General features: G+C 41.2%; 1 protein-coding gene across 2 annotated transcripts in view; it reads right to left on the bottom strand.

Annotated features, from left to right (window-relative positions):
* Nucleotides 1-6,124: 6,124 nt before the first annotated feature.
* The window catches only part of Csrnp3 (cysteine and serine rich nuclear protein 3), a 78,817-nt gene continuing 69,877 nt past the window's right edge, over nucleotides 6,125-15,064 (bottom strand). For both annotated transcript variants that reach the window (XM_059259164.1, XM_059259165.1), the window contains 2 exons: nucleotides 10,197-10,493; nucleotides 6,125-7,507 (listed from right to left, as the gene is read on the bottom strand). In XM_059259164.1, the coding sequence (XP_059115147.1) occupies nucleotides 6,452-7,507; nucleotides 10,197-10,493 (1,353 nt within the window). In that variant the 3' untranslated portion in view covers nucleotides 6,125-6,451. The remainder of the gene's footprint in view (nucleotides 7,508-10,196; nucleotides 10,494-15,064) is intronic.

The raw sequence follows: 15,064 nt of genomic DNA, 5'->3' as shown, positions 1-15,064 counted from the left end.
ACTAATAAATCAGGGTTCAGATAGTATACCCTGGCAGTAGACTGTGATTAATTGTGGTTAAAAAACAAGAAACAAGATGACTTTTGTAGCTATTAAAATTTAAAAATCTGTCAAGTCCAGATATCATGTGGGTACCATTCCATTACTCAAGTATAAACACTATTTTTTTTTTAAGGACAACAATTTATTCCCTAGATTTAGCTATTTTTTCCTCTTTAGGGGCATTCAGATTTAAATTTGAGGACTTTCTTTTCTTCATATTTAAATAAACTTTCATAATTTATATAGTTTGTTGAATTTGTTTTAATACTGACGGCATTTCTAAGAAAAGGGAGGAAAAACGGCGGCCAACCTGAAAAAGAGGACAAAGCAATACTGGATAAAATGTGCTACAAATTCCCTCTTGATATTTCTTCAACACAAAGATAACAAACTACTTTAGGGGCACATGACCCAGACTAGAGGGTGAGGAGTCTCATTTGTGTGTGGTAAGACTCAGTACAGATAGAATTTTCTAGGTAATTTTTAAAGAGACACCTTATCGTTCAGTTTTCTTCCAAGTCCTCATTAATAAATAACTTTTAGGCTCATTCCAAGCCAGACCAAAAAAAAAAAAAATGAAATAGAGTTAAAAAGAAATGACATTTAACTATGAAGCTATTTTAATGCTACAACTAAAAATCAACAGTCATGTAAATCAGTTTTGACAAAAGGCTGATTTCTACCCAATTTATCTCCTTATAGCCCTTTCTAATCAATATCCTTAAAAATACTTAGACGACCTTGCACATGTGACAAAAACCATAATTTGAACTGCCTTTACTATCAGTGTGCTAATGAGATAGTCTGAGGAATTCCAGCAAGCCTGCTGAGTACAAATGCTGTTTTAAATCACATCGATCATCCTCCTTCACAAGCTTGGTCCCGCCAGCTTCTGTGAAAGATGAAATAAAATGACAATAGAATTGTCTTTTCTTGAAATGTAAGCAAGCTTGAAGGGACAGGAACAAAGCAATAGTCCTGCATAGTGAAAGGCCAGTAGCAAGGAAAGAAAACCCTAACGGACAGGACATAAATCTTTGGAGTGATTGCTCTCCCCATACGTAACAAAGATCTGCATGCACTAAAGTTCTGGCTTCTATGTTAAGGGCATTTAAAACAAAACAAAAACAGTCTTCTCATAAACAACATACGGAAAAGGCATCCTGGTTTTAGGAGCTCATTCCTACTCTCCCGATTCTCCCCTTCCTATCTGACTTAACCCCCTCAGAATGGAAACCCCCTATGGCAGGCAAGGCAGCATACAGTTAGATTAGCCCTACTGCTGACGACCAGAAAACCCAGGCAGTGCCAAGCTTTCAGGTTTAAGTTTCTGATGAACAACAAAAGAGAAAGACATCCATGCTGTTTAGAAGACACTGGTCTTGCTTGGAGGAGTCCTGGCAAGAGAGGAAGTGAGGCAAAGCTTACAGGTGACTTGTTTCCGAGTCACATTTGTTAAAGAAGAATTCTCTTTCCAAACCCCTTACTTTTGTCAACAATGCCAGTTGCTTAATCATTTAGAACTGAGTGTCTGTGTGTGAGTGTGTGTGTGTGTGTGTGTGTGTGTGTGTGTGTGTGTGTGTGTGTTTAAAGACTTTCTTCGGATTGCTGGAGGTCTGTGGTCTTATATTTTAGAGAGTGAACCATGACTGCTTTGGATGTTGGCCAGCAAATGTGAATACCAACTAGGCTCTGGGGGCAGCCCCATCAGAAATGACTTTTCCGGTTTTGGAGTGCCTACCATTTGTGAAACTCCAGCACACTAACCCCCAGTTCAACTCTGTTGAGACATATTAATAGTTCTTAGCAGACACTATCACTTCCAGACTTACATTCCATCTTGTCCCTTTCACGATTTTAGTGAGTTTTCAAATTGTGGTTCTTCAATTAAACTCTGTCGTGCTGCAGAAAATAACGGATGAGCTGAACTAACTGTTGGTGCAAAGCGGTGACATTTAAGTGGCTCTAGCCAGCATAAGTTCACACTCTTGGAAAATGATACACTAAGAAATCTCCGTTTCATATTAGGAGTAAAAGTGAGCAAGCCTTGCACTTTGGGTGTTGGTCATGGCAACAATACAACAAATGGTTACAATTTCAAATTATAGTCATTTAGACCATGAAAGCATAAAGGTGCCTTCCATTTACACTTGTCATTTCATATGTTGACTATAATGACTGTGAACTGTCACTGGAATGTAACTACAGCTGAAAGGAGGGGTCTCTAATGACCTCTCTCATTTTCTATCTGCTTCTGGGCAATGCCTTCGGTGCAGGGTTCTACCATTTGAATAGTCTGTTTGTAAAGTGAGTAAGAGGATCATGTCCCACACTGCTTCTAAAGTTCTCTTGGTTCTGTATGGGTCAAAACTGGTGGGGGTTTACTGGCATACATTTGACATGTTCTTAGAGAGATCTGCTTCCAAGAAAGACTCTCTGAACATCTTTTCCCGGAATCCAAATTTATTTCCTCAGTTTCAGAAGGATGTAGTAAGGTCCATTAATTTAGGGAAAAGCATCTCCTTTTAGAAGCAGTTTGTGCAGAATGATTAGACTCGGCGACAGTGTTTCCCAAGGGCACTGGAGGATTCCGTGTAAAAGGATGCGGTCAGGCTTGACCATCTCATGTCACCCTCCATTGTCCTCACCCTTCCACATATGTATTCCCCTGCTCCTTTTGCTACCAAGTCAGCTGTTACAACACAGGCAGCATTCAATAAACACTTGTTAAAAGGAAAAAAAAAAAAAAACGGATATTTGTCACATTCTGAAGATCAACACTAAGTCATTAAGAACTTGTACAAGGTAACAATTAAAAAGTGAGGTAACAATTAGGAAATAACTTATGGTACATATTCTTGTTTAATGAAATCTAAATCACAATTTTGCCTAGCATGTAATCGGTATAACCTCTGCATGTCTGAAGAACTGTGGCAAGTTTCTGTAACTGGTACTGTTTCCTAGGAGCGTGCTAGAGGAGCTGGTACTGCTGGGTCATGTGATTACATGGATTTCACCAATTGAGGAAATGTTAGATATTTTATACATGATTGGCATGATATGACGAGGAAAACATAATTACCTCAAAGACTGGTCTTCAAAAAGGCTATATTATTCAATCTACTAAAAAAAAGAGAGACAATTGAATTTTAACTTATACTTTAGTAACTGATGGTCAATATATTGGGGGGGTACTTAAAAATGGTCTTTGATTTCTTTTTACCAATGAAAATTTTAAAAAAAGATAAAGGGGATGAGGCTGATTAGTTCACTTGACTTGCAAATCAATTTGGTCAGGAGTATAGCTGGGAATCAAATCTTTAAAACAATAGGGTCTGGAGCATTGGGCTGTGTCTTTGATATTGCAAGCCTTGGGAGGTGTGCACACACAAAGACTCTAATTGGTTAGATATACTACAGAAGCAGCATGACACCTGCAGGTCACAGCATTGTGCCCTGGTGCAAAGACTTACAGTGTCTCCACCTGGCTGAATCCAACTATATCCCTCCCTTTGAAAACCAGAAACCACTGTGGCACTTGCCTTGCGTGTGGGCAGTTTTTATTAAATAGGAGGTCTGTTAATGGGAGAACAATCCAGAGGAATCATTGTGTTATCAGTTCTTTACTGGGAAAGGAAGACACAATGAGATAGTTCCTCGTTAATACTATTTTTAACTTTAACCCAATATTTTCTATGAATCGCTTTCAAATTTTTCTTCTTTTTTTTTTTTTTAGATAAAACAATCTGATTGTAAAGTAGGAACTAAATATCCAGTACTCATTACTAGCTACTGCCTAAAATCTGTCCCATTCTAGGGTATGGTACACCTGTATTCTGTGTTTGTGTATGTATAACACAGATAAAGTACATAGGATTTTAGTTGTTGTTGTTAAAATAGGTAGCCTATACCCATTAGGATTTGTGAGAGATGTCTATGGACTACTTAGGTATGTGAAAAATTAGAATGGCAGCTCTTTCATGCTTAGAAAGGTAATTATCCTTAGCAGAGTGAAACTTTCTATCCCAACTGAATAGAGAGAGGAAGAAAGCTCTGTTTTTGAAGTGTCCCTTTTGGGAAAAATAAAGCTGCAAAAGAGAAACCCAGCCCAATACAAAAAGGCAGCCTTCAAGCCTTGTAAAATAAGGCGTGACTGAAATACACGTATCTAAGGACTCAGGAACTGGACTGACATGACCTCTCAACTCTACCCTAGACAGGCTTGCCCTGGGCCTCCCCGCACTCTGTCCTAAGGATAGCCTGAGAGTGCCTCACCAGTCAGTACTTCAGAGACTGGAACGGTCCAGCAAAGGTGGAACCCAGAACTCTTTCATTTGCTTGAACGAGGGAACAACAACCTACTGTCCTTTCCTCTTTGGGTCCCTGCTCTTCAGACTGTGTAGGCAGGGGCCAGGGAAACTGGAGCTCAAACACCGAAAACGGTAACACTGCACATAACTCTGGCCATACTACCACAGTCAGAGCAAACGCCTATCAGAGTAGCCCCACCAATCAACAAAAGGAGCAACCCACCTCCACTACTGCTTTCTAGAGCGTGACAAACCCAAAGTGCTTTTAATGTTGGTAATAATTAGTGTTGATTTGGCCCTGAGTGTCCTGGTGTTGAGACAGGCAGGAACCAACTCCATAAGCAAACACACTTTCCCCACATCCAGTTTAAATAGAAACTTCTCACTGCAGGACTCTGCAGCACACTGAAGTTTGAGCAAATAAAATAGTATGTTGTAAGGAACTGACACCCGTAAGATATCTAAATACCCAGGTCTAGGAGGCATAAAAAACATTAGGGATGCAGTTACTACATAGCAGGGTGCGTCTACATTTTAAATAGACATAAAACATGTGAAATGATGGAACAATAGAATGTCAAAACTGGGAAATGGATTCGGCATAACCATTGCACTGGGGGAAACCATAGCACTTGTCCGATAGTTACTTAAGCTAACAGGAAGAAAAGTTGTTCAGAGTTCTCCCAGGCACCAAGTAGGCAACTCAGAGGCAGGCAGTGCATGTTTCCTTTCTATTCATTCTCTTTACTTAGTAAGAGAATGCGAGGTGGCTGCCTTTGCAATGCATTCTGGACTACGGTGCTAAGGCAAGACAAAGAAAAATGCTTCAGAAAAGTGAGGCCTAATGAGTATGTAAGTAGAGGCCTGCCTTCAATCAGCTAGCCACAAGTGGAAATCTCATTACATGTTTTTGCTTTTGTAGAGATGGGTTGATCATGGTGTAGAATAGATTGTTTCCGAGGCTGTGCTCTTCTCTCTCTCTCTCTCTCTCTCTCTCTCTCTCTCTCTCTCTCTCTCTCTCTCTCTCTTCCCCAGCCTCCTCTGTGTTACTGAGTTAGGTCCTCAGAGTGATGAAGGAGGAAACCAAGTCATTTTCTTCACGCCATTGGAAGAATCCGCTATTGTATGAACCTTACAATAGTTAACTTTTTTATAATTAAAAAACTTTGATTTCAAAGCGTTCTGAATTCTGAGACTCCACCCCACACGAGGTACCATGAAGGGGCACTAAAGTGCATTTTGATGGAGGAGTAGAGTTCAAAGGTGCTGTCTAAGCTAATAAACAAGATGACACTGTTTAAAAAAGAAAGGCAGTTCCGTCGATCTCAGCTGAGGGAGGGCAGTGAACTGGACCCTCACCAGAGGATTGTCCTAACTCTTAACTTTAGAGAAAACTGCGTAAGGACCTGCACATATAGACTCATTTGTCCCAAATAGCAAAAATAGGCCTATCTCATCCTTAAGAAAGTATTTGCAAATCTGCTCAGTCATGATCATAAAAATGTGGGTGGATTCCAGGTGCAATCCTTGTGGGCATGCTCTGTGGTGCTAGCGGACACAACTGCAGCTTCAGTGAACATGCTGTTCATTTTCATCAAAGCGTGACTTCTAAACTACCATAAATAAAATACACAAGAAACGATTCAATCTTTTTCTTACAATAATTACTTTTACATTAAAAAGTCACCATCATCTTCAGATATATCGAAAATTAGGACTCTAAATCTGAGTATTTTCTAGTCTTAGTTAACAATCTTGCACAGGCCCGATAATCTAAAACTTGGAGCTATGATCTGCATAGCTTGGCAGGGTTCACACAGTTTGACAGGTAGGGAACTGTGAGATATGCATTTTTTTTTTCAATTTAGCATTTTCTATCAAAACAGTTCAAAATCGTTTAAAATCCCCACAGCGACTGTATTTAATTTGTGCCACACCACAGTTGAGAAGCTAGAAAGGAAGGAAAAAGAAATACTGTCTGGAAGATTAATCACAGTCCAAATATTCTTGGTCTTCAGGTTAAACGACGATGAGCCCAGCAAATGCAATACAGTGGCTTAAATAGAAGATTTGGTCCTGTAATAGAATAATTTAGGCAACTAAACAGGGACCGTCTCCACCACGGGGGCTTTGATGCACTCTTCGTGCAATCGGCTCTTTTCGGCAAGGCTCAGAGAACTTTCTGCAGGATGCTCTGAAATGTGGCTGTCACCATTCAATGTGGAGACAAACCCTTCCTGGGAGGGGCCTTTCAAGTACGAGTGAAATTCCACTTGGGGAAGATTGGACCTGTGTTCAGGATACAAGGTGTTACAGGGCACCCCACTATCATTCTCGGGAGTGGGGCAGCAAACAATGACAGACGGGTTGGCAGCCGGGTAGTGGGAGGCCCCGTAGGCCTCTTCCGCTTGTCTGGCATAGTCAACGAATCGCTCTGGGGTCATGGTGTAAGGCACCAGCGAAAGGGCACCGTTTTTGATAGTATCTCTTTCAGAATAGCTGTCAGAGATCTGGCTAGGAGTTCCCGGGATGTGGCTGTCTATTTGGTAGTACAGAGTTGAAGAGCTAGCGTAAAAGGAAGCGTTTTTTGCGTGGCTTTCATGAACGGCGGTACCGTCAGAGTAACAAAGGACAGAAGGAAGAGGGACGACTTCAGCGTGGGCTCCGAGCCCTTCTACGAAGCTGTCTCCCTTGTCGTCGTCGTCATCTTCTTCCTCCTCCTCCTCTTCCTCCTCCTCCTCTTCCTCCTCCTCATCCGATTCACTGGGGGCCAGGCTTTGTGTGCTTGAGTCGGTGACTCCACTGCAGAAACTGCTTCCATCCTCTTCCTCCTCCTCCTCCTCCTCTCCTTGGCAATCCAACTCCTCCTGCAGGTGCAGCACGGCGGCCTGGGGTTCGGTTTCAATCTCAAAATTGTCTGCAATGGAATATTCTACCGAGTGAGCGACGGGGCCCATGGCAGTACTGTGGGCGCTTATCTCACCATGGCAGCCGTTCAGCGTGGGGATTTGCTGCTCCCGGTTTTTCTCGAGTTCGAGTTTCATTATTGTGTGCAAAAAATGAGTCCGGACACGGATAGGATTAAATTCAATTCTACCTGCTGTGTTACTACAGCCTTCTTTAGTGCAGCCACATGGGAAAGACATACGATCCACCTTGGAAGGAAGAACACAGATTAGCACCACGGAACTATTGCAGACCAAATCAAATCAAGGGCTTTCTAACAACTCCTCCGAATTAAACAGTGCACTCAAGTCCTACTTGGGCCACAGCCAATGACGAATAAGCTGCAAGTGAAAACGAGCAGGAGAAGTGAAGACTTACCAATGAGCTGGTTTTAGATGTATATTTAAAAGAGTGGTGGGCTGTGGATATAAGCGAGAATTTACATTTCCCTGCACCCTCCCCGTGCTTTCTTATTTTCCACTCTCTACTTTTCCTTCTCTTTTGCATTTGATTTTGTTCCCACTTTGCAACTTGGGGTTCCTTCCGTTGCATTCCAACGCACCCACCCACTTTGAAGTCACACGCAGACTGTTCTCCCAGGCTGCTAGACTAATCTCACTTCCATGCCACCACTGCCACGCTACTGTGTTCTTTCCTTTGCATCTTATGAGATGACCTTCACTGCTCCAGGTATCTGGAATGACACTACTCGGGGGCCGCACAATGCCAGACTGCTCAAGTCTCACTGTTTTGCCTTCTCAGTGGGCCCTTGTGTTGCAGTATATTTTCACACTGTGTGGAGACGTGTTGCTGTGGTTGGTGTGATAAAAAGCTGAATGGCCAATAGCTAGGAAGAAGAGGATAGGAAGGAGGAGTCTAGGTGGGTGTGATTTGCCAGGAGACTGGGAGCAAGTTGAACATGCTGTACTGAGGAGAGGTAACCGAGCCACATGGCAGAATGTAGATTAAAAAATATGGGTTAATTAAGTTATAAGAGCTAGTTGGAAAAAAAGCCTAAGCTAAGGGCAAGCTTTCATAATTAATAATAAGTCTCTGTGTTGTTATTTGGGGGCTGGCTATCCAAAGATAGTCTGACAAGAATGCTTGCTACATTTAATGTTGGGGAATATTTGTTTACACTGTGTGAACATATGTCACTATGACTGGCTTAATAAAGAGCTAAATGGCCAATAGGTAGGCAAGAGAGCATAGGCAGAATTTCCGGGGAGAGAGAGGAATGCTGGGAACAAGAAAGGCGGAGATGCCAGAGAGACAACGCAGAAGTCAGACATACGAGACAGAGGAGAGGTAACCGAGCCACATGGCAGGGCGTAGATCAATAGAACCAGGTTAATTTAAGTTATAAGAGCTAGTTGGAAAAAAGCCCAAGCTAAAGCCAAGCTTTCATAATTAATAATAAGTCTCAGTGACATTATTTGTGAGCCGGCAGCCCAAAGGAAAGGCTGACTACACCACTGATATGTAGATACCGGTCCCTTGACCTACTTCCCGCTTGAGAATAGAAGCCCAACTCAAATAGATTTACCCTGTGCCAATAAATGTAACAGCAGGGAATCCGAAGGCCTGTAAGCTGAAGACCAGCCCAGGCAATTTAGTAAAACCCTTTCCCAAAATAATATATTTTTCAAACATTAGCTCAGTGGGGGTAGAGGACTTGCCTATTGTATGCACAAGGCGCTGTACTCAAAACAGAGAGGAAAAGGAGAGAGGGAAAGGGTGAATGTGTTTGCATCAGCTGAGTGGAAGGGAACTGTCCTTTGCTTTCAGCTGCCTGAGTGACTTTCTCCTTTTAAATGAGTAAAGCTATTCCTGCATAAAGCAAGAACAGATAATCAATTACAAGGCTCTGCTGAATTACGGATGGACAGGGCCAGAGAATCACCTTGTCCAGGAATTGGTAAACTACTGCTTTTCTTTTTAATTGGTTTTCAACTTGAAGCTTTAAAAAGTGTAATCACCAGGCAAAGCCGGCGAGGCCATTCCCCACTATTAATTCATACGGAGTCAAATTTCAGGCTCTGTGGAATGACACTGACTTTTCACTGTTTATGAGGATATTCCCAAATTGAAAAAGTCCTCTCCTTACCCCTTCCTCATGTTGCTCAAGCCAATCTTCTTGCCCCAGTAAGACAGACACCCTTTTCTTGTTAGGAAACCTTAGCAGCCCTGAGTATGTGCTGTGAATTGTAACTTCACGTTATTTTTAATTGAAAGGGGTATGATAACATTTGTGTGTTCGCAGCCATGTCACCCCAGTACTTTGAAGAATGAAATCTATCACAAGTAACAGATAAACACAGTAGGTGTGCCCCAGTAAACCTTGTTCACAAAAATATGTCTAGTTAGATTCCACTGTGAGTTTGACAACATCTCAACCTGTTCACTGTAGAAATGACATTGAGCACAGTGTTTTCCTGGAATGCCTACTTCAGATAAGGTAAGAATGCAATTTAGTCTTTTAAGGTCTGTCTGACTAAGAACTTCTCCAGGAGTCCGTATCACTGGTGATGAATTATTATTTTATACCCCATGGATGAACCAGAAAATATGAACTCAAATGGAATAGACAGTGTCCTCTCCCAGACTGCATGTAAAAAAAGCTAAAATAAGCTGATGTAATGACATAATCCGGGAGGACACGCTTTCAATGAACTCAGCTGCAGTTTGAGTTGCCATTCACAGTATACACAGTATGTACAGGCATTTCATGAATACCCTTGAATTAGGGTTTTTTTCCCCCCCCTTGAATTATGTGTCTTTCCTTTCCAGCATTTTTTCCCCCAGGTTAAAAAAACTCAATATACACAACATGACTGCTTCTTTCTGGGGTGGCATGTGACATGTTTTCTTCAGATGCCCTGAGATCCCAGCCCTTACCTGACACTTAATGCCTGCCAGGCTGCAGGTACACGTTTCTGGATCACAGAACACTCTGCAGTCACAACCACAGTCCTCTCGAGACAGGCGGATGGCTCGCAGCTCGTGTTTTTCTTCCACGTCGATCTTCTTCACTCCAGAGGCACGCAGCAGGGCTCTCCGTTTTTTGGTGGGCAGGGGCTGTAGGAAGAAGTATTCATCTACTTCTGTGTTGTCTAAATCAATGTCATCATCGGAAATGTCATCCACTGTCAGAGTGCTAGCCTCTTCAGATTCCACGGTGCCATTCTTTGTCATCTAGAGACACAAGGAAGTAAACAAGGCTGTCATTTGGGCAGAGTCCAACATTCCCACTTCAGTATTGCTGAAGATGAGCTGAGCTGTCACGTACAGAGTCTGTGCAACCACAGAAGTCAGAGGAAAGAGAACAGTGATGTCAAAACAATTGGCTTTTCAAATGCTCTGCTCACAAATGCAACTCTTAACCTCCTAACACCAGTGACTACAGTCACAGCTTGAGTGACCGTAGTGTAAACAGACCAGAGGTTACAGACACCGATGCCCGAGAGCTGTCTTTACACTCAGCTCATGGTGACATCTCTGATGTCAGAGAAAATGGGCCCTGGATCAGAGGTGACCACATCCCAGTGGGAGCCATGACCACCTTATTCAGCAAACATCATGTCCTTGGAATAATATGTCTGTCTTTGAGGCCCCAGCAAAGTGCACATTCAGGACATAGTGTTGCATTGTGCTGCCAGGATCACACACACACCGGTTATTACCCAGAACGCTCCAAGGAGGAGGGCTTGATAGTCGTAATGAGCCAGGTCAGCATGCTCTCAGTCAGACAAGGACATAGATTAGTGCTGGCAAGGACTCATCAACCTGTGACTGAGACAATAAACCGGATTCTCACAGGAGTGCATGCAAACCTCTGTCCAAAGGCTTGCTTTCTATGTGGCGGCTCTTGTGGACACTTATTCCTTGCCTACTCATGATGGCTGTGCCTATTTATATTTCTCTTCTATATTAATCTCATCCATCAGTAAGCCCTGGATATGTATTGCATTTGCATTTGTTATTATTATAAAAACAACTATTGTTTTCTTCATACAAAACAGTTAGAAGAAGTTTTCCCTGAACGTGACCAAGATTTTTTTTTTTTTTTTTTTTTGTGGGGAGCAGCCCAGTAATAAAGGCAGAAACTTCATAAGAAATAAATCATGGAAGTTCTAAATATGGAAGGAATTTTTAATTATTTAACTTATTGCCTTCCAAATTTCATTAATTATGGCTCTTACCATGCCTGACAATCTTGACAATTCATCCATTAGACTGAAAATACTCTGGAGACATCAGACATTATGCTTTCATCTTTATAGAAGGAGTCAATATTTAGATAGGAATATTTACTACCAGACATCAGCCTTAGATTGTTCCAACTCTGAGTGTACTGCAGAGCAACATTAAAATTTTATTTTTGCACTCTTGTAGAGGAATTTCTTCTGGGCCACAGAAGAAGCCCAGGAATAAGTGCACCCTAAGAAACACTGCACACGGGCCCTGGGAATGTTTTCAAACCCTAATTAGTTATGTATTGTAAGCATTTTAGAACTTGAGCCTGTGATCTCTGAAAGGCCTTATTATTGGACATTGTTTCTTAGTAGGGTCCGTTCCCCGCCCCCTTTGGCATTTGTGTGAAAGTGTGCATAAGTGGACATGTTTGTGTAGGGGTGCATGTATGTGTAGGTCAGGGGTTAATATTGGATTATCTCACTCTACCTCTCTCCATCCTAGTTTTTGAGGGTCTCTCACTAAACCGGGAGTTTCCTGTTTCAGTTACACTGAGTGGACAATACGCCCCCAGGATCTGTCTGCCTCAACTTCCTCTGTCTCTGTTTGCTATACCTAGCATTTTACATGAGAGCTGGGGATCTAAACTCAGGTCCTCTTGCTTGTGACACAAGCACTTTCTGGCTCAGCCTTCTCCCAAGCTGGGCATCCTTTATGTATGTACTTTATGTATAAACTGTGATGCCCAATACAGAGGTGTTACCATGGATACGGTTAGCATTTCGATTAATTCTTACTTACTAGCAAGCTGCATGTTTCCTTGTATAAATATCTGATTTTTCAGAGAAATTCAAATGCATAACCATCTAACACATTGAATCTTTGCTGAGTGAAGCTTTATGAGACGCGGAAGGGCCCCTTTCCCTTCCTGTTCTTCAGTGGCACCGAGATCTCTTTTAGCTAATCATTGGCATGTCTGTGGGAATCTTGGCAAGCTTCTGACTCCAGGGTACATGTAGATGCTCATTCCAGTATATTCTTCCCATAACATCTCCATGTTTTATTATACTACATATATTATACTATATTTTACTGTACACTATACTATAATGATACTTTGCATAGTTAGTTACAATGTCACAACAAAATCTATAGCTTAAATGACTGGAGCCAGATCTTGACAAAAGGAGGTTGCTATCATAAAATACATGAAATCTAAAAATCAAGATAAACCAAGGCCAGGTGAGGGAGGCCTGTAATCTCAAGACTCTGAAAACTGAAGGAAAAGAGTACAGGTCTGAAGTTAGTGTGGACTACGTAGTGAAACTTTTCTCACCAAAAGGGAGTAAACCGAAGGCAGACTTTAGGAAGCATTTAAAACAATAGCAAGACTGTTAGGGCGTCATAACCAACTGGTACCTAACAATTAAGAAAAATATTTTAATATCAGTATGTCGGTCGGAAGATTCAGTTTACTCTGAACATTAATGTCCTTAAGAATAAAATTCTGGATCTTATATAATTCATATCCTTCAGTTATAATAAGTAATTTCATTTCAAAATAAAAGTTCGAGTCAAAATTCCTTCTCACATAGCTACACACTGTTTCCACTCTTGTTCAAGAGCTGTAATCTACTTCTTTTCCAAATCACCTACAACATTGAGGTGATCTTTCAATGTTTGCTCCCCAACTCTTCAAGATCATTTCTAATGAAGACTGGGGACAATCTAGCTGAACTTGGACAACTGGCCATGTGGCCCAGTTTCTGGTTTCTACGTTGCTTCTATTAGTTGCTTTCCCCCTCTCATGCCTATGGTGAGGTAGCTCACAGAAAGCACTCGAAGAGAAGAAGGTCTTATTTGGGATTACCATCTGACAGGGCACAGTCCACCATGGCAGGGAAGTGAGATAGCTTCTCACTGCTGGAAATACCAGGAAGCAGAGAGCAGGGAGCTTGCTTTACCTCTACTTTTCCTACTAATCCCATGAGATAGTGCCGCCTACATTTAGAGTGGCCCTTCCACCCTAAGTTAGCCCTTTCTGGAATTAACACGTGTCTCCTGGGTAATTCTAAATCCAGTCAAACTGACAATGGAGATCCACTGTCACCATTGTCACATCCTTTAACTGCAGTCTGTGCCCATTATTTTTTTTGTAAGTCAAGGCTTAAAGCACCTAGTTTAAATGCTTTTTAAGATTTGAGTGCTACAACTTGCTGCTTTCAAACGTACCTCCTCCACTGAGAGCAATACAGGAGTCAGCCGAGAAGCTCCCTTATTTTTCTCTCCAACACCTATCTATTTTGCTCTCAAGATCTGGTACAAAGAAATCCAGGGGCTTATCCAGGATTGCCTCATCTGCTCTTGCTAACACATATACTCCATGGCCATCTTCATTGCTAAGAACATTCAGGTTCTACAGGACTTCTCTCCCATGACACGAGCACCACTTTCAAGTGTTTTTCCTCACTCAAAACAGAATCATTGAATTGTCCGTCTTATTTTATACATCAATGAGTCTCAGGCTCCTTGTGACCTCTCCAGCGCAGACTGATATGAGCCAGCTCCCAGGTCAGTGCTCTTTGCCAATATCTCCTAGACGTAAAGGTTCTATTGGTACCTGGTACAATTCTGGGACAAGCTAATATGCTCATTTGTTGACTGGATGATTTTCATTTGGAAAGGTTAAATTGAAAGTCCTTGTTATCGGATATGCTATTTTAAATATAAAATAACTTTTTAGACACATAGCATACACAAGTACTTTCAAATATACACCCACTTTTAATGTGATTAAAGGCAAATAAAGCCTTCAGAATTGGAGTAAATCTTCGCCATATATACATATATTATTAAAAATTAACCACTCCAAATTAAAATCACTCAATCAACAAGTGGCACATTAACTGGTCAGTTCTCAAAAGAAAAAAATACAAATGGTCAATAATTACATGAAAAAATTCAATTTTCTTAGCAATAGGAAAATGCAAATTCAAACTACATTGATATTCCATTTCAACCTGGGTCAGAACTCATATAATTAAGAAAACAAATGACAGCAAAGTCCAGGGAAGATGTCTGGGAAAAAAAGAACATGTGTGCTCTGCTGGTAGGAATACAAATTAGTGCAGTCACTATGGAAAGAAGTATGAAAGTTCCTCCACAAATATCAAACAGAACTGTCATATAATCCAGAAATTCTACTCCTGGCTATAAACCTAAAGGAACCTAAGTCAATATAGCACAGGGATTGATACTTGGACATCCATGTTTGTTACAGCACTGTTAACCATAGCTAAGTTATCATACCAGTCAAGATGTCCATCAACAGATGACTAGATAAAATATGGCACATATCCCAACAGAGTTATCATTTAATTGTAAAGGAGAATAACATTGAGTCAATTGTTGGAAAATGGATAAAACCAGAGATCATCATGTCAAGTTGAAGAAAGGCAGATTCAGAAAAACATTTTTTTCTCATATGCAAAATCTAGAACTAATATGTTTATTTAAATATATCACACGTAAATATTGTCATATATATATATATATGTCATGAAAGGAGGAGA

This window comes from Peromyscus eremicus, chromosome 4, assembly GCF_949786415.1.
Source record: "Peromyscus eremicus chromosome 4, PerEre_H2_v1, whole genome shotgun sequence".
NCBI classification, from domain to species: Eukaryota; Metazoa; Chordata; class Mammalia; order Rodentia; family Cricetidae; genus Peromyscus; species Peromyscus eremicus.
This window is presented reverse-complemented; position numbering and strand designations above follow the sequence as displayed.